The following is a 19,130-nucleotide window of genomic DNA, read 5'->3' on the forward strand; positions in this document are numbered from 1 at the left end:
CATTTAGTAGCAAGATGCGGTAAACGGGAGTGTGTTGTGAGGAGTCAGAAATGAGGGAGCGACACAAAGGTACAGCTTTCTTACAATTTGCCATTTTATTAAATAAAATGGAGATGGGGGGGTAAACGCCTGTCTTTCCCCAACCTAAAAAGGATGTCCCTTACCTAGCAAAATAAATCTAAAGAAAAATGACCTAGTGTCCAAAAAGTCTCTGACCACCACACTAACGCAACAAACTTCTACAAGGAAGATTTAGTGTTTGTCAACTCAAAGCAATATACCAGTTTAAATTTAAAAGTCTTGGAAAGTACTCTTTGTGACCAGCGATGGACTCCCTTCCCCGGGACAATTTCAGGAATATCTTGAGCAAATTTCTTATTCAACAAAGTTCTGTACACTGTAGCATAAAACGTCTTTTCATTCTACTACGTCCTTCTGCTTTGTAAAGAAACTGTCTCGCTCCGGAAACACAAGTTCATAAACCAAAATGATTGTTCGGTTTAGGATGCCAAACCATTATCAGCATATTGCACTTTCTTCAAATGAAACACTTGTCACAGTAGCACAACACTGACTTTTGATGAGGCCCAGATTGTCAAAAGGCGGATAGAGTTAATTAGATCTTTCCACAACACTTTTCTGCCACACAAACTCTTCACCAAATAATCTTCTTCCCCGGTACACATGCATTCCAGGACAAACTACTATGGTCCCTTCCCTAGTGTACTTACTCACCTGCCAGGATGAAAGCCCCTACAACTACAATCACTTTCAGTAGCAATGCTTGTTCCAAGATTCCCCACACCAGTATTATCTTGGGAGGGGGAGTGAACAATGGCTTCCTCTTCTTATAGTCTCTTGACTCTTGGAAATGGGGGTTCCAGTTTTGCCCAAACTGGAAACTTAAAATAGGAGACCTTTTCTCAGATTGCTTCTTTTCTACTCCTTGGTAGCCTTTTGGCTGTTGGCAATGTGGGTTGTAAGTTTTCCCCACGTAAGGAACAAGTTATTTACCTGTAACTGTTCTCCAGCATGGGCCTGGCATCGATTCACATGCTTGTTGGGCAAAATTGCATGCCGTACCCTCTAGGACCACCACACACAATTAGGAATACAGGTGTAAGCAAGACCAGCTTTTGGTACAAGTCTGTACCACACAGTTTGTTGGTAGCGAGCTGAGCAGCCAGGCTGATCTCAAGAGTGAATGTGAGCAGTACATGTAGTTACACAGATGACTTTCAATCACAGTGGCTCAAGTAGAAACTAATACTCAAGATTTCTTGGTAAAACACTTACTAATTTATTTACACAATCATTCATAAAAAATGTCACTAGAAGAAGACAACTTCATATTATAGATCATTACACTTCAATACAAAACTAAGTTGTTCAGACTGTTTGAGCTCCCCTGAAAAAGGAGCCACATGGCAGTTCAGTTACTTAGCAGTGAGCAAAAAGGACAAAAGTAAGTAGAATAGATTATATATACTTTCTAGGTAGTGCAAATAGTTTTAGTTCACCAGAATAGTTAAATTCAAGTCAACAGGTCAGGCCAAAGTCAATGGGCTAGTGTTCTGAATAGGAAAGAGCAGTGCTGGTATGAAACGGTAAAGTCTTTGCAAAAGTTCTCAGAAGTAGTTTAGGCGAAAAAGAATCAATTGTGGGGTCACAAGCTGATTAGGCCTGCAAGTTGGGAAAGTTTCACAAACTTTCTCCGCAAGAGTGGCGTTCTCTCACTCGGGTTGGCACAGTACCTTTGTATGAAGAAAACAAATGTTGCTGAAGTCCTGGTTCCTGGCAGTTCCTGCAGATCTCACTGTTCCTGAGCCTCAGTCATGTGGACAAGAGGGAGGACGTCGGGGGACTCCTGTACTGCACGTGATCGTGAAGAAAGCAAACAAAATGGAGTCACTTCAGTTCCAGTAGCTGTATATTCAAGAACACAAACTGGTGTCCCTCTCCCTGGTTAAACCTAACCAGCCTTGAGAATGGTATCCAGGTGTCTGAGTTGATTGGTCCCACCATCTCAAAGGAAGAAGCCGTCCCTGAAGGAGCTTCTCTGTCGAATGGAGTTTGGCAATTCGGACCTGCAGCAGGGCTTCACCGGGCAAAGCAACGGTCCGGTGGTTGCAGCAGCCGTTCTCTTCCAGCTGGTCTTTGGTTCTTTCGTTCCAGTGGTCGATTCTGCCTTCCAGTCTACAAGACTCGCCTTTTAAACAGTTTTCTCCCTTTCATTCCAGCCTAGCTGTCACTCACCCAGCAGGGTGGCTGTCCTTGCCGGACAGTCAGCCAACCAATCACGCCAGAGTGCATTTGGGTCTCCTAGGAGACTAAGCACTGGGAGTTACAGGCACCTCCCTCACTTCCTGCACACCCCCGACACTCAGACACCAAGGGTGGACTTCAGTCTTGAAGCCCGCCAAAGTCACACGAACAAAGGGACCAAACCTGGTTTGGCGCGCAGAGAAACACTAGAAGGACCTTTCCAAAAAGAAATGGAGATAAAAGAAGGCCGGGTCCCGTTTAAACAAAGGGGCTTAAAGTACCATTTTGAAAAACATGGCTCTGATTTTTAGCTACCGGTGTTCGCGGTCTCGAAAAATCATGGTAGTTTGTTGTAAAACCACTGCCACCAGCCTTTTCAATAGGAAAGGGTAGCATTTGACTGCTACATGAGTGTTTAGCCACAGGGGATACTATGTAACCCCTCCAGCACTCCATTGTAAGATGGTATGTGCTGGTCTATGAATTTGGAAAAGACTAGTAAAGTCAATTTCACTTTACATTCTCTGGGAAACAGTAGTTTATCCCAGAGAAGGTATTTAAATCTTTGGGAAGTCTAAAAGACATCCCTCGGTCACTGCACTGAAAATATTATGCCTATGGAGTTATTTAAAACTCCATAATCAGAGAACACAAATGTAAAACACATAAAAGAGTGGGGGGAAAAAAAGGCTCACACTCTTTCCAGGTAAAAAAAATCAAGTCCTCAAAATCCAGCAAAGTTGCTGGGGGTCTCTAAGGTGAAGGGAATTAGCACATTTCTGAGAATTCTCCCTAACAAAGCTCATTAATATTCCCAGTCGCCAGGCTGGGAATCCTTGGTAAAAGAAAAAACGGTTTCACTTCGGTTTTTAGGAGAAAGACAGTTTATAAACTAATCACTGAGCTTTGGGTCATACTGCCCCCAGCCAATGACTGCCCTCTCCCCAAGCCCCTCCTCTGGCAGCCATGCACGTAAAGTGGCAGTATGACCAAGAAGAGCCGCAGAGGGGCAGGAGAAGGGTTCGCATGTGAATCCATGCCAGACCCATGCTGGAGAACAACAGTTACAGATAAGTAACTTGTTCCTCCTCCAGCATGGAGTGGCATGGATTCACATCCTCATAAATACAGAATACATAGCGGTACATACATACGCAACCACGGGAGGTGGCAAGGTTCAACAGAAGCAATTACTCTTACCTCCTAACTTGGCTCACCTTCAAGCGAACAGGTTGCGTAGCACTACCTGGCCGACTCTGGACTCCTCTCTGGAATACCTGACGACGCAGTAGAATTTCATGAAGGTGTGCGTGGACCTCCATGTAGCAGTCCTGCGGATGTCCAGCAGGGGCACACTAGACAGGAACGCCGTCATAGCAGCGATCTCTCTGGTAGAATGGGCACTCGACGGCCGGTTTACCAACCAGTCACAATGGGTGATGCAGCCGGAGAGCCAACTGGAAATGGAAGCCTTGGACAGGGCCTTCTCATGGTTCACAGGACCAAAGTTCACAAAAAGCTGAGAAGTCTTCAGGAAAATCTTTGTGGGGGCCACATAAAACTTCAGCGCTCGAGCCACATCCACCAAGTGCAAAGTTTGTTGAGATGAAATTCCGACGAATCCTTGGGCATGAAGGATCGGTGCGTCCGCAGCACCACCCTTGTCTCGTGAAAAGTCAAGTAAGGTTGCTTACAGGACAGGGCCTGAGTTTCCCCTAGCCTCCTGGCATAGGTGATGGCCACGAGGAAAGCTGTCTTCGAAGACAGGAACTGAAGGGGAGCCTACTGCATCGGCTCGTATGAGGGGCCCCCCCTCCCCGAGCCTAGTCAGCACCACGTTGAGTTCCCACGCCGGGGCAGGCGCCTTTACCGGTGGGAACGGGTGTAGCAGTCCTTTGATGAACTCCTTCACTAGACCTTGTGACCAAATAGAATACCATCCCAGAGATCTGGTGTAGCAGGAAATCGCTGACAGATGCACTTTGAAGGAGGCGTGAGCCAGCCCAGATTTAACCAACAGTAACAGGTACGGCAAGACTTGGGGGTGAAGGGGGGTCTGGTCCTCAGTGGGTTAATCTTCTACAACTGACACCAAGTCACAAAAAGCTTTCATTTGTGTACGTAGCACTTCAGCGTGGACGACGCTTTGGCGAGGACTTCCGTGCAGTCCGCAGGCAGCTCATAACCACCAAACTCTAATGCTGCAGGAGCCAGACCCGCAGGTTCAGCGATCTGGGGTCGTGGTGCAGGATTGCGCCTCCTTCCCTGGCAAGAAGATCTGCAACCACTGGCAGCTTGACCGGCGGGGACGCAGACATGCTGCTGCAACGAGAATCATCCTGGACCGGTACCGTCTAAATTGGTTGATGGCTCGTAGTAGCAGCAGCAACGGAGGGGGCGGGGGGGAATGCATCAAAGAACAGGTCTTCCTAAGGGAAGGAGAACACGTCCCCCATGCTCCCCGGCTGGGGAAACCTACTGGTGAACCTCCAGCACTTGGTGTACTTTGCCGTCGTAAACAAATCGATCTGGGGACTACCCCACCTGATAAAGAGGTTGTCCACTTGATCCTGGCGGAGCTCCCACTCGTGCAAGTGTGCAGCTCCCTGCTGAGGGAGTCAGCAACAGTGTTTTTGAGTCCTGCTAGGTGGAACGGAATGAGGTCCATCCCCTTGGCGACGGCCCAGTGCCACAACTCCTGCGCCTCTCTGGAGAGCGCCCTGGATCTGGTGCCCCCCTGCTTCCGGATGTAAAACATTGTGGTGGTGTTGCCCGTGAAGATCCTCACCACTTTGCCCTTGATGGATGGAAGAAATGACTTGAGGGCCCAAAACACAACCCGTAGTTCCAGTAGGTTGATGTGTAGCACCTTCTCCGGTAGCCACAGGCCTCTGGTGTGGAGACATCCGGTGTGTGCTCCCCATCCTTTCAGGGAAGTGTCCGTCGTGACCATCTCCTGGTATGGAGGACTCAGGAAGTCCATGCCCCTGGCAATGTTGGAGCGAACGCCCCACCATTTTATTGCCCGACGGAACTCCTTGTCGAGAGTGATCCTGTCTTTGAAACTTCTGTACACTTGGATCCAACAGGCGTCCAGGAACTCCTGGAGCGGTCTCATCCGCAACCTGCAGAGTCAGACCAGGCAGATGCACAACAACATCATGCCGAGTAGCGACTTGATGGTCCTCACTGTGGCGATATTCAGTGCCAACAGCCGTTGCAACTTGGCCAAAATAATCGCTATCTGCTCCTCCAATGGAGCCGCTAGGCAGGAAACCGTGTTCAGCCTGGATCCCAGGAACAGCGCGTTCTTTCGATGGAGCCAACCAGGATTTTGCATAGTTCACAGAGAACCCCAGCTCTGTCAGCAGGCTGAGGAACCTCCCTGTGTGATCGACAGCGATGTCCTTCGACTTGGCCCGGATGAGCCAGCCGTCGGGGTAAGGTTACACATGAATATCCTGCAGCCGTAGATGGGCAGCCAGCAGAGCCATACACTTTGTAAAGACTCTGGGTGGTGACTTCAGTCCGGAGGGGAGAGTCTTGAACTGGTAGTTCTTCCCCTGTACGACAAAGCGCAGGAACTTGCAATGCTTTACGTGAAAGGGGGCGTGGAAGAGTCCTCCAGATCCAACGACAACAGAAAGTCTCCCTCCTCCACTTGGCCAAGCACGTGCTGCAACGGGACTATTCTGAGACTTGACGAACTTCTTGAGTCGTCGTAGATCAAGGATGGGCCTTCAGCCCCCGGTCTTATTTCTTACCAGAAAATATCTTGAGTAAACTCTGGACCCGCTTCAGAACCAGCTATATTGCCCCTTTTCTCAACATGACCTGAACTTCCAGCAGCAGCTGAGGGATGGGTTGTTCCTGCAGGGCCACCAGTGGTATTCTCCAACACTTCCGTTGAAACTCCAGGACGTGTCCATGGGCAAGAACGTCCAGCACCCATCGATCGGTGGAGATGTTTTCCCACACGCTGGCGAAGTTTGCCAGCCACCCTCCCACCAGGGTGCAGGGGTGGGGGGCTAGGAGGGTGGGGGGCCCAACGTCTCGGCCGGTTCAGTCCTGCTTGGGGCCGTTGGGGAGAATTCTCAGAAATGTGCCAATTCCCTCCACCTTAAAGATCCCCAGCAACTTGATTTCTTTAACCTGAAGAGAGTTTGACCCTTTTTCCCACTCTCACATGTATTTTTTATGATTTATTTTGTTTGTGGAGTCTGACAAACTCCATAGGCGGCATCTTTTACATTGTGTCACACAGCACCTTCAGTGCAGTGGTACAGGGAAGTCTTTCAGATTTCCCCAAAGTTTAAATACCTTCTCTTGGATAAACTCCGGTTTCCAGGAGCAGTAAAGTGAAATTGACTTTACTTACCACTAACTTTCTAGACCCAGCACACCCTATCTTACAATAGTTTGCTGGAGGGGTTACCTAGAATCCCCTTTGTCTAGCTTCTCATGTAACAGTTTTATGTTACCCTTTTCTCACTGAATGGCTGGTGGAAGTGGTTTCATTTTAACTACCATGGTGTGCATTTCGCAGCTACAGTAAAGTACCAATGGGTGCCATGTTTGTCAAATTGGCCTGGTCTTTTTTCGCCATTTCTTTGTGGAAAGGTCATTCTTGAGATTTACTCTGCGCACCAAACCAGGTTTGGTCTCTTTGTTCATTTTGCCTTTGGCAGGACTCACGAGTGAAGCCCGCCTCTGGCTCCAGGGTGTCTGGGGTAGGTAGGAAGTGAGGGAGGTGCCCAAAACTCCCAGAGCTTAGTCTCCTAGGAGACCCAAATGCACTCAGTGGTGATTGGCCGGCTGACTGTCCGGCAAGGACAGTCACCCTGCTGGGTAACTGACAGCTAGATGGAATGAATGTGAGAGAACTGAATAAAAGGCTAGTCTTTTGGCTTGGAAGGCAGAGTCGACCACTGGACGAAGGAACCGAAGAACAACTTGAAGAGGACGCCTACTGCAACTCCTGGACCGTTGGTTTGCTCAGTGAAGCCCTGCTGCAGTGCCGAAAATGCCAAGTTCGCATCGACAGAGAAGCCCCTGCATGGACGACTTCTCCCCTAGAGTTGGTGGGACCAATCAACTCCAAAGTAAGCCACCTGGACATCCATCTCGGAGCTGGTCGAATTTCCATAGAGTTGCTGCTGGAAACCGTATAACCAGGGAGAGGACCACCAGATTGTGGGAGTTGCTTTTAAACTGGCCTAGAGCTTCAGGAAGATCCTCCGGACTCCCACGAACCAGGACTGACCGAGTCTGAGCCCCCCTTCAACAGAGTGCGTGACCCTAGAAGCAAGAAAAGTCTATCTGGACAGCAAGGAACCGCGGTGTTGCTATTTTCAGTAGACGCAAGGAGCCGAAACACTGAACAGCCACTGAAAGTGAAGTTTGCCTGTTGCAAGTTTTGACCATCCCAGTGCATTGCAGGAGTCCCCCGACGTCCTCCCTCTTGTCCCCACGACTGAGGCCCAGGGACAGTGAGATCTGCAGAGCTGCACAGGGACAGGAGTCATCAGCTGCATCTTTTCTTCATTTCTAAGGTACTTTAAAAAGTCTGAGAGAACTTACCTCTTACTGTAGAGTGCTTGCAACTTCTACAACTCAAGTCTAATCAGCTTGTGGCCTTTCATTTGATTCTTCTTTTCATCAAAGACTCCTAAGAACTTGTGCAACGACTTTTCCATTTACTTACCAAAAGTGCTTCATTTTATACAAGACTTTTGCCCAATGACTTTGGCGTAGCCTATTGAATCGTAGGACTCTTCTTGAGGGATCCAAAAGTATTTGCCTGCTTGAGAATATAGGTTGTCTCTTGTTGTTCTAATAACCTTTGCCTTTTGCCAACTTCTAAGAGTATTCTAAATGCCAACAGTAAGATATTAATGTCCCCAGCACCCTAGCTATTGAAGTCACCTGTGGGTGTAGGTTGTGTCTGTGGGCCATCCAAATAGGGTATTTACTGATTTAGAAACTAAGAGTGTACAGTATTGAAGTGAATTTGTTTGTTACTATTATGTTGCTCCCTTCTGAAGAAGGCTTATTCTAACTGACTGATAAATAATTGTTTATGCAAGAAACCTTGAGTGTAAGAGTTTATTTGAATACTTGTAACTGTGAATCTCTGTTTAACTCCACTACAGCTCACATTGACCCCTCTTGAGATAAGCCTGGCTGCTCAACACGCTACCAAAAATGTGTAGTACAAGCTTATACCAAAGGTTGGGTTTCCTATACCTGTAGTCAGAGTTGTGTGTAGTGGTCCCAGAGGGTACTGCATACAAACTTTGCCTAACAGGGGCCCGGCGCGCCACCCTGGGAGCCTTGATGGCGATGACGACGGCCACCTCCGAAGGCCTTGCAACGACTCCTGTAGGCTTCCTGGGTCGTGGAACAGGAGGGCTGGCGGTAAGAGGCTGATCCACTGCCGAAACTCTACGAAGACATCCCCGACTTTCTTCCTGAGGGGGCGAAAGGACGGACGGTGCTGCTGCAGCGTGCCCAGGCCACGGGCCGTCTCTGATTCTGTCTTGATGAGAATCGTCAACTGCCTTGCCATACAGGTTGTACCCGAACGGCATGTCCAGGACCCTTGTCTTTACCTCTTGTTTGAAGTTGGTGGCCATCAGCCAGCCACGACGACTAAGGCAAACTCTGTTCCCCATCTGGCAGAACCCGGTGTTTGCAATGTCCAGGGCCACGGTAATGGCGTGGTCCGACACCACCTCACCTTCCTGAAGGATCTCCATTGCCTCCATCCGCTTGTCCAAGAGGAGGAAATACAGGATCGGGCCATATTGTACCAAAGATCCTGAACGTACCTGGCCAGGATCACTAAGGCGTTGGCCGCCTTGACGGTCGTCGCAGCAGAGTAAATAACCTTCCATCCCATGGCATCCAGCTTCTTCCCCTCGGTGTCCGGAGGAACAGATGACGATGGGTTGGGCAACTTCTTCCTTGCTGCAGCCGAAACCACAGAATTTGGTGAAGGCTGTGAACGTAGACACTTGGGTGCCGACTCAGGAACCCGATACTACTTCTTAAGCTGATCTCTTTTAGCTGGTGCCAAGGAGGGGTTCATCAGGAGCGCCAGTCCCTCATCCCATATGTTGTCCAGGAGTGGAATCGACAGAATGGTCTTCCTCTTCGACCTCCCGGTTTTGGTACAGGAAACCCTTTTCTTTCTTCTCCTCCGGGGTGAGCTGAAAAAGTTCTGATGCGCAGGCAATCCTGGAATGGAAAGATCCCACTTCGTCTGGAGAAGATGCCCTTGTGTGGCAGAGAGTCCAATGTCGTCGCTGGTGTCCGTAGTCGCTGTGTCCGTCCAGTCTCCCTAGGGGGTGAAGGCAGCAACGGCTGGAGCAGAGGCGTAGGGTGCCTCCTCGTCTTTGACACGGGTGGCCCCGGTAACAAGGGGGTCCCCGCCGGTGGAGTTGCTGGCGGTGCCATCGGCATCCCCTTCTGAATCTCTGATACTGATACAAGAGTGTGGAGATTCGATAGACTGTCCTGCGACATATCTCTGAAGGGTGCTTGGGGGACAGGAATGCTGGGCCCAGCGCCTGTGTCATTGTCCTCTGCCGAGTCGTCTTTGTCGTCGCCTCCGGCAGACGACTCAGATATTCTCACCGTCATCATTGTCACCCATATCCTCAGGGATGGTGTGGACACAAGTAACTTCTTCCTCATTGGATGATGAAAAGTCTGTGCCCTGTAGCACCTCCACACCCCCCTTTCTGGGGGCCGACCGTGGGATGAGGTTCAGCATCCTCCTTTTCCGCAGTCTTCTCCGCTGGCCTGGCCGAAGCCTCCCGTCTGGGAGGAAGAGCTACTCTGGGCGCCACCGGGGCCTGAGCGGAGAGGGCAGCTGCAAGCATCTCGATCAAGAGGACATCTTGGCCTTCTCCCGCAGCTTCCCCAGGGTAGCCGACTTTCTAGTCGACGAAGAACTGGAGCGATGGCTGGAGATCGAGGCGGATGGAGACGATGAGCACGCTCTGACCGTCGCAGGAACTGCTGTAAGGCAAGATCGTATGCAGTACCCTTTCGGTGCACTACAATAACCTTGACCTCCTGGCAATAGGACCCCAACCTTTGGTAGAAGTCTGTTCTACACAGGTTGGTAATGTGGCTGAGCAGCCAGGCTTATCTCAACAGGGGTCAATGTGAGCTGTAGGGGAGTTACAGAGATTCACACTGACAGGTATTCAAATAAACGCACACAAGGTTTCTTGAATAAACAATTATTTATCAGTCAGTTAGAGTAAGCCGTATTCAGAAGGGGGCAATATAAAAGTAACACTCAAACACATTTCAAAACACACACTCTTAATATTCTTAAATCAGTAAAGACCCTTTTGGGATGGCCGACAGTCACAACCTACACCCTCGGTGACTTCAATAGCTAGGGTGCTGGGACATTAATATCTTACTGTTGCATTTAGAATACTTTCAGAAATTGGTTAAAGGAAAAGGTTATTAGAGCAAACAAGAGATCACAAATATTCTTAAGCAGGCAAATACTTTTAGATCCTCTAAGCAGAGTTATTTAGTTTTAACAGGTTAGGCAAAAGTCAATGGGCAAACGTCTTATATGGGCTGAAGCACTTCTGGTAATTTAAGTACAAAAGTCTTTGCACAATGTTTTAGAAGTCTTTGAAGAAACGAAGAATCAATGTAGGGCCACAAGCTGTTTAGGCTTGTGAGTAGTAGAAGATGCAAGCAAATCTACAATGATAGGTAAATTCTCTCAGACTTTACAGTAGCTTTCTATTGAAGTGCAGCAGATGACTTCTGTTCCTGTGCAGCTCTGCAGATCTCACTGTTCCTGAGCCTCAGTCGTGGGGACAAGAAGGAGGACTTCTGGGGACTCCTGCAATGGGATGGTCATCGCTCACAACTGGCAATCTTTCCAACAAGTGGCACTCCGCTGTTTCAGCTCCTCGCAACTACCGCAAAAAGCAACACTGCGGTTTATGGCTATTGAGATGGACTTTCCTTGCTTCTGGGGTCCCGCACTCTGTTGAGGGGGCTCAGGCTCCGTCAGTCCTGCTTCCTGGGAGTCCAGAGGATCTTCCTGGAGCTCTTGGCCAACTTGCAACGCACACAATCTGGTGTTCCTCTCCCTGGCTATTCGGTTTCCAGCAGCAACTCTGTGGAAAGGCAACCAGCTCCGAGAGAATGTCCAGGTGGCTTACTTTGGAGTTGATTGGTCCCACCAACTCAAGGGGAGAAGTCATCCTTGCAGGGACTTCTCCGTCGATACGCATTTGGAGTTTCAGCACAGCAGCAGGGCTTCACCGGGCAAATTATTGATTCAGGAGTTGCAGTAGGCGTCCTCTTCAAGTAGTAGTTCTTCGGTTCCTTTGTCCAGTGGTCGACTCTGCCTTCCAAAAGCATCGCCTTTTATTCAATTCTCTCCCTTTCATTCCAGTCAGTCACCGAGCAAGGTGGCTGTCCTTGCCGGACAGTCAGCCGACCAACCCCTAGAGAGTGCATTTGGGTCTCCTAGGAGACTAAGCACAGGGAGCTTCGGGCACCTCCCTCACTTCCTGCACCCACCAGACACCCTGGAGCCAGAGGCAGGCTTCACTCGTGAATCCCGCCAAAGGCAAAGCGGACAAAGGGACCAAACCTGGTTTGGCGCGCAGAGTAAATCTCAAGAAGGACCTGTCCACAAAGAAATGGCGAAAAAAGACAACCAGGGGCATTTTGAGAAAAATTGCACCCTTGGTTGCTTTACTGCAGCTGAGAATGCAGCCTGCGGTAAATGCACACCAAGGTAGTTAAAAAGTAAACCACTGCCACTAGCCATTCATCGAGGGAAGGGTAACATAAAAATGTTACATGAGAAGCTTGACAAAGGGGATGCTAAGTAACCCCTCCAGCACCCCATTTTAAAGTAGTGTGTGCTGGGTGTAGAAAATTACAAATGTAAGTAAAGTCAATTTCACTTTACTGCTCTGAGAAACAGTAGTTTATCCCAGAGAAGGTATTTAAAGCTTTGGGAACTCTGAAAGACTTCCCTGTGTCACTGCACTGAAGGTGCTGTGTGACAATGTAAAAGATGATGCCTATGGGGTTTGTCAGACTCCATAACCAAAAGAAACAGTTCAAAAATCACATTAAAATACATGAGATTGTGGGAAAAAAGGTCTTACTCTCTACAGGTTTTAAAAAAACATCAAATCCTCAAAATCCAGCAAAGTTGCTGGGGGTCTCCAAGGTGGAGAGAATTAGCACATGTCTGATAATTCTGTGCTTGCGCGGCGACCCCGACGGAAGCGGACTCGCTGTGCTTGGCATGGTCTGGTCTTGGGCCCCCACAGGAGCAGCGCCCTCAAAGGACTTAGAAGCCCGCTCCGGTTGGCTGGATCCTGACGAGGCCTGTCGCTGTGGTCCAACCAGGGTAGAGGTTGTGGCATTGAGCCACATTGCCAGACAGAAGTGCCGGTCCTTCATCGTGCATTTGGAGAAGCCACAGCAAATCTCACAAACTTCCTCCTTGTGCGTCAGGTGTAGACAATACAGGCACTGGGAATGCTGGTCTATGAAAACATTCTGCAAGCCGCCGCTGGTGCAGAGCTTGAAGAGGGAAGCACCGTCCTTCTCCTCTGACATGATCCGGCGTGGTGTAGGCCTGATGGTCTTCTAGGAGCCTCCAAGAAGAAACACTCAACGATTTAAACCCTTGAGGGGCGTTGAAAAATCTGAAAAACGGGCCCCCGTTAATCAGATGAATAAGTGATGGAGCACACAAGCTCGATTGAACAAAACAGTTTTCCTATCGAAAAAGTGCAGAAAAACAGAAAGCTCGAAGAGCAAAACGTGAGGACTCCCAACACTTGAACGTGCAGTTAAAAAAAAAAATATATAATAATCGGTAGATGGCTGCTAGAGGGGCTTAGGGAGAGGGCAGTCATTGGCTGGGGGCAGTATGACCCAGGGCTCAGGGATTGGTTTTTAGAAGAAAGACAGTTTATAAAGTAAGGTAAAACTTTTTTCTTTTACCAAGGATTCCCAGCATGACGACAGGGAATATTCATGAGCATGTGAATCCATGCCAGATCCGATGCTGGACAAGGAGAATTACGCCCTTGCCGCCTCTTAATTGATGGTTTACTTGTTCGGTATTCAAAATTACAATTTGTTAACAACTTTCCTTTTCGGAGTGTCCCGGGGTCAATATCAGCCTCCAGCCGACTCACCGGTCTTCTGCGGCGTATACTCTACACAGTCAGGGGCTGCGGTGGACATCCTGCCTCCTGCCCGCGCTGTCTCCAATGCCTGCGTACCTTCGGTGGACTGTGTAGCTTTTCCTTAGAGCTCGGACAGCGCCAATTCTTCCAAAGCTGGTCGCACATCGAAACGCCATACGCTGAGGTGGGAGCACGTCGCCCCCTCAGTTGTGCTCCTTCACACGCTGCTTCGCGCTGCGCCTACTCTGCACTGCTGCCCGCCTTCCCTCCTCGAGTTGGCATCAGCTGGCATTCTGCCTTGTCTTCCGTCTACAGCAAACCCAGCACCTCGGGCAGCCTCTGCCTCATATTCTCCTTCCATGTCTACTTGCCTCAGGTTAACTCACTCCTGAGCTAACATGTCCCCCTCAAGTGCCTTGGCTAACAACTAGACTGCCTATTTAAGAGCACTTGTAATCCTCACTTACTCCGTGCCCTTCTTCCTCGTCCCAGTACCCTAAGCATTATGAGTACTGAAGTCCATAGTGGATTGTACATCAGCAACATTAGTTTGTTCTATTTTACAATAAGCCATCAATGCCGTAGGAAGAATAGGGGAATCAGGAGGTAAAGAGTTCACCAATTTCACTTGATATGAGTCTCCTCCCATGTGATACTCGCACATAATACCACCCCTAGGGTCAGGATTGGGTAAGGGCTGCCTTTCCCTGGCCACATGAGGAGGCCCACACCTGGGTTTTAATGATGTCACTAGATTCATCACAGCGCACAATAAAAATGAAGTAAAAGCTGTACAAATGTAACTGCTGTCACCAGCTTGGCTTTAGACACACATAAAAGTAACCAAGATTCCTAATGATAAAAAGTTAGGGAGATACAAAGTATCCCTGTTGCACTGCACTTTAAGGTGCGGTGTGTAATTGGTAAAAATACAGGCATTCAAAAGAAAAACAAAGTTTCTCAGTACTGACAGTCGGAAGGACTGTTCAATTTCCCCATAACAATGAGCAAAAGGCAAGGGAAGTGAAGCTGAAGGCTTTACTTCCCTTCAAAAAGTCAGGAAATTATCAAAAACAAAGCCAAAAGAATGGGGTCCCATAGAAAACTATGAATAGAAAGTTGAAAAAGGAAAATCTTTCCTAACGGGCAACGTCACCAACCACAAAGGAAAATGGCAAATGGTTTGGAACCCCAGCTACCAAGTTTTACAAGACGATAATGAGTGATCGATGCTATGCAAATGACCTCAGCCTCTAGCTCTTCCTGGCCATTCACCTGCAAGCATTCACTGCTTATAAACAGGAGCACCAATTACCTTTTTCTTGGCAGTTTTCCTGAACCGTCTTTTTCGGACATTCTTCAACGGTAGAGTGACTGTAATAGACAAATCATGTTGTGAAAGAAGCATTAAAAAAGATCAAACAAAGTCCAGGCTTACAAAATCTTTACAGGACAACTCATGGGCATACGGATATACTCGGCAAACCTGACAGCCACTGAAATTACAGATGAATGAGCAGAGAAATGCTCAAGCCAGGAACTCTAACTGGGTGAATTCATATAGCAAAGCACTTGGAAGTGACTGAACATGTACATGTTCAGTCCCATCCCACAACCCCTTTGATCGCTAGCTGGTGTGCCAGAGGTATGATCCACAAGTAGCATGTAAATAAGTAAACGTCTACTCAGAGCACATTCCATTGTTGGCAAAAGCATAATAACGAGAAGTAGAGTGGTTGGTGGAAGACAATTTGCTTGTGTAGATCAGAGGTGAGGAAACATCTGTTAGGACAGTTTTTCTGAAGTCCAACTAAGGGCTTAGTAAAACCATTCAACTGAGGCAGTACAAGACTCCACTCTTAGTATAAGCCTGTACCACCCGAGTATATTGTAGCGTAGACAGAGCAGCCAGGCTTATCTTAAGAGGGAGAGTGTGCTGTAGAATCAGTACAAATTAAATTGTAATACAAATGATCCAAAGAAACACTGAAACACTTTGTATTGTAGAAATAAATGATTTATTTAAATACAGGTAGGCCCAGATAAATCTAGAGGTAAGTAAGCACTAAAACATTATATGAAATCACAGTATGAAAACACAACACTATACTTGAAAGTACACAGACCCACATATAGACCTTATTTGAAATACCCAACAGTAGTTCTAGGGAAGTCAAAACCTTTTCATACACATTCAGTATAGGTCAAGCCTATTCTTGGGGAGTAAAAATCAATGGTTACTTTTTAAAATTACATTCAGTAATGCAAGGGCAGTAGACCCTTCGAGTTGTATAATGATTCTCAGTAAAAATCACTTAGTCAACTGGGCAATATAGATATGGTGAATAGTGGAACACTTATTATAAGAAGTCTCTGCGCATCAAACCAGGTTTGGTCCCTTTGTTCATACGCCTTTGGTGGGCTTCAGGACTGAAGACCGCCTCTGTCGCTCGAGTGTCTGGTGTGGGCAGAAAGGGAGGGAGGTGCCCGAAACTCCCTGTGCTTAGTCTCCTAGAAGAACCAAATGCACGCTGGTGAGATTGGCTGGCTGACTGTCTGGCAAGGACAGCCACCCTGCTGGGCTAGTGGCAGCTAGGCTAGAATGAATGGGAGAAAACTGTTTAAAAGGCGAGTCTCGTGACTTGGAAGGCAGTCGACCACTGGAAAGAAAGAACCAAAGACGAGCTGGAAGAGGACGGCTGCAGTGGAGGAGTCCCCTCTTGTCGCCACGACTGAGGCTCAGGAACAGCGAGATCTGCAGGAATTGCCAGGAACCAAAGTCTTCAACTGCATCTTTTTCTTCATATTAAGGTACTATTCCAACCTGATTGAGAGAACTTACTTCTCACAGTGAAAGTTCGTGAAACTTTCCCAACTTGCAGACCTAATCAGCTTGTGACCCAACATATGATTCTTTCTCGTACAAACTACCCCCTTTCACATTAAACTGGTAACAAACGGCCTACTCCTCTGTTTGTACGAGGATCACACATTGCCGCCTGACCATGGTGACTCCCGCTGTAACCTGCCTTCTTCGTGTCCTGTGGGTCACCTGATCTGTTGAGGTCTTCATCTTGTTGTGACAACTGTTAGGGAGAATTCTCAGAAATGTGCCAATTCCATCCTGTTAGGCAGAGTTTGTATGCAGTACCCTTTCGGACCTCTACATACAACTAAGACTACAGGTGTAAGCAAAGCCAACCTTTGGCATAAGTCTGTACTACACAGTTTTGTGGTAGCGTTGCTGAGCAGTCAGGCTTATCTCAAGAGGGAATGTTAGCTGTAAGGGTGTTACACAGAGGTCTATAATTACAAGTATTCAAAGAGACTCTTATACTCAAGGTTTCTTGGTAAAAGACTTATTAATTTATTTCACAGTCAGTTATAAAACATTCACTAGAATGAGGCAATCTATATTCCACAAAAATATCCTTCAGTACTTCACAATATCAGATTCTGAGGCATTTAAACGACTTTGAAGGAGGAGCAAAACAGCATTTAGAGACTTTGAAGTAGTAGCAAAAAGGCATAAGTTCATAGAACTAATATTACAGTTACTCTAAAACAGTGCAAAGAGTTCACCAGAGGCATTGATGCAATGCAATAGGTTAGGCCAAAGTCAATGGGCTAAAGTCTTGTATAGGATAAATCAGTTCTGGAGGTTAACGGAAAAGTCTTTGCCAAAGTTCTCAGAAGTAGTTTGTAAAAAGAAAAATCATATGTTGGGTCACAAGCTGATTAGGCCTGCGAGTTGCAAAAGTTTCAAGCACTTTCGCCATGAGAGGTAAGTTCTCCGTCTAGTTTTACAGTACCTTTCAAATGAAGAAAAAGAAGCAGCTGGCGACTTCTGTTCCTGCAGATCTCGCTGTTCCTGAGACTCAGTCATGGGGACAAGAGGGAGGACGTTGGGGGACTCCTGCACTGCACAGGGACTGGTCGAAAAAGCTGGCAAAGGCAAATCTCAATTCTGGTAGCTGTAGTCAAGCACACAAACTGGTGTCCTTCTCCCTGGCTATTCGTTTTCCTGCAGCACTCTGAGGAAAATACAACCAGCTCCGAGAATGGTATCCAGGTAGCTTACGAGTTGATTGGTCCCAGGAACTCAAAAGGGAGAAGTCGTCCTGCAAGCGCTCCTCTGTTGAGGTGAACTTGGCGATTGGAACCTGCAGCAGGGCTTCACCGGGCAAACCAACGGTCCAGGAGTTGCAGCAGCCGTCCTCTTCCAGCTCGTCTTCAGATCTTTCGTTCCAGTGGTCTACTTCCTTCCAAGCCAAGAGACTGGCCTTTTAAACAGTTTTCTCCCATTCATTCCAGCCTAGTTGCCACTCACCCAGCAGGGTGGCTGTCCTTGCCAGACAGTTAGCCAGCCAATCACACCCGAGTGTGATTTGGGTCTCCTAGGAAACTAAGCACAGGAAGTTTCGGACACCTCCCTCACTTCCTGCCCACCCCAGACACTTGGGCGCCAGAGGCAGTCTTCAGTCCTGAAGCTCGCCAAAGGCATAGGACCAAAGGGACCAATCCTGGTTTTCTACGCAGAGAAACTCTAGAAGGACCTTTCCAAAAAGAAATGGTGAAAAAAGAAGACCGGGTCCCGTTTAAACAAAGGAGGCTCAGACGCCATCTTGAAAAACATGGCTCCCGCGATTTAACGCTACCGGTGTTCGCGGTCGGGAAAAATCATGGTAGTTCGTTGTAAAACCACTGCCATCAGCCATTTCGAGAGGAAAGGGTAGCATTTGACTGCTACATGAGTTTCTAGACATAGGGGCTACTAAGTAACTCCTCCAGCACTCTATTGTAAGATAGTGTGTGCTGGGTCTAGGAATTTGGAAAGACTACTAAAGTCAATTTCACTTTACTTAATCTGGGAAACAATAGTTTATCCCAGAGAAGGTATTTCAACCTTGGGAAAGCCTGTGCCAAGTCTCCAAGGATACCCAAATGCACTCTGTGATGATTAGCTGGCTGACTGTTTAGCAAGGACAGCCACCCTGCTCGGTGAGTGACAGCTAGGCTGGAATGAAAGGGAGAGAACTGAATAAAAAGGTGAGTCTCTTGGCTTGGAAGGCAGAGTCAACCACTGGACGAAGGAACCGAAGAAGAGCTTGAAGAGGGCGGCTGCTGCAACTCCTGGACCATTGGTTTGCCTGGTGAAGCCCTGCTGCAGGTCCGAATCATCAAATTTGCATTGACAGAGAAGCCCTGCAAAGGACGACTTCTCCCTTTGAGTTTGTAGGACCAATCAACTCCCAAGTAAGCTACCTGGACACACATCTCGAAGCTGGTTGCATTTCATCAGAGTGCTGCAGGAAACCGTAGAGCCAGGGAGAGGGACATCAGATTGTGTGTGTTACTTGTAAGCTGGCCAAAAGCATTTGGAAGATCCTCCGGACTGCCACAACATCGGACCGACCGAGTCTGACCCCGCCCTCAGCTGAGTGTGGGACCTCAGAAGCAAGGACAGTCCACCTCGACAGCCAGGACCAGCATTGTTACCAGTGCGGTAGAAGAAACGTGAAACAGCCACTGAAATTGAAGTTTGCCAGTTGCAAGCTTGTGACCGTCCCGGTGCAGGAGTCCCCCGATATCCTCCCTCTTGTCCCCACGAATGAGGCCCAGGAACAGCGAGATCTGCAGGAATTGCCAGGAACAGAA

General features: G+C 48.0%; 1 protein-coding gene across 2 annotated transcripts in view; it reads right to left on the reverse strand.

Annotated features, from left to right (window-relative positions):
• Positions 1 to 19,130, reverse strand: part of TAF7L (TATA-box binding protein associated factor 7 like) — a 467,210-nt gene that overhangs the window by 204,794 nt on the left and 243,286 nt on the right. For both annotated transcript variants that reach the window (XM_069613027.1, XM_069613026.1), the window contains one exon: positions 14,787 to 14,846. In XM_069613027.1, the coding sequence (XP_069469128.1) occupies positions 14,787 to 14,846 (60 nt within the window). The remainder of the gene's footprint in view (positions 1 to 14,786; positions 14,847 to 19,130) is intronic.

The sequence above is a fragment of the Ambystoma mexicanum genome, chromosome 5p (genome assembly GCF_040938575.1).
Source record: "Ambystoma mexicanum isolate Mex_15411 chromosome 5p, UKY_AmexF1_1, whole genome shotgun sequence".
Taxonomy (NCBI): Eukaryota; Metazoa; Chordata; class Amphibia; order Caudata; family Ambystomatidae; genus Ambystoma; species Ambystoma mexicanum.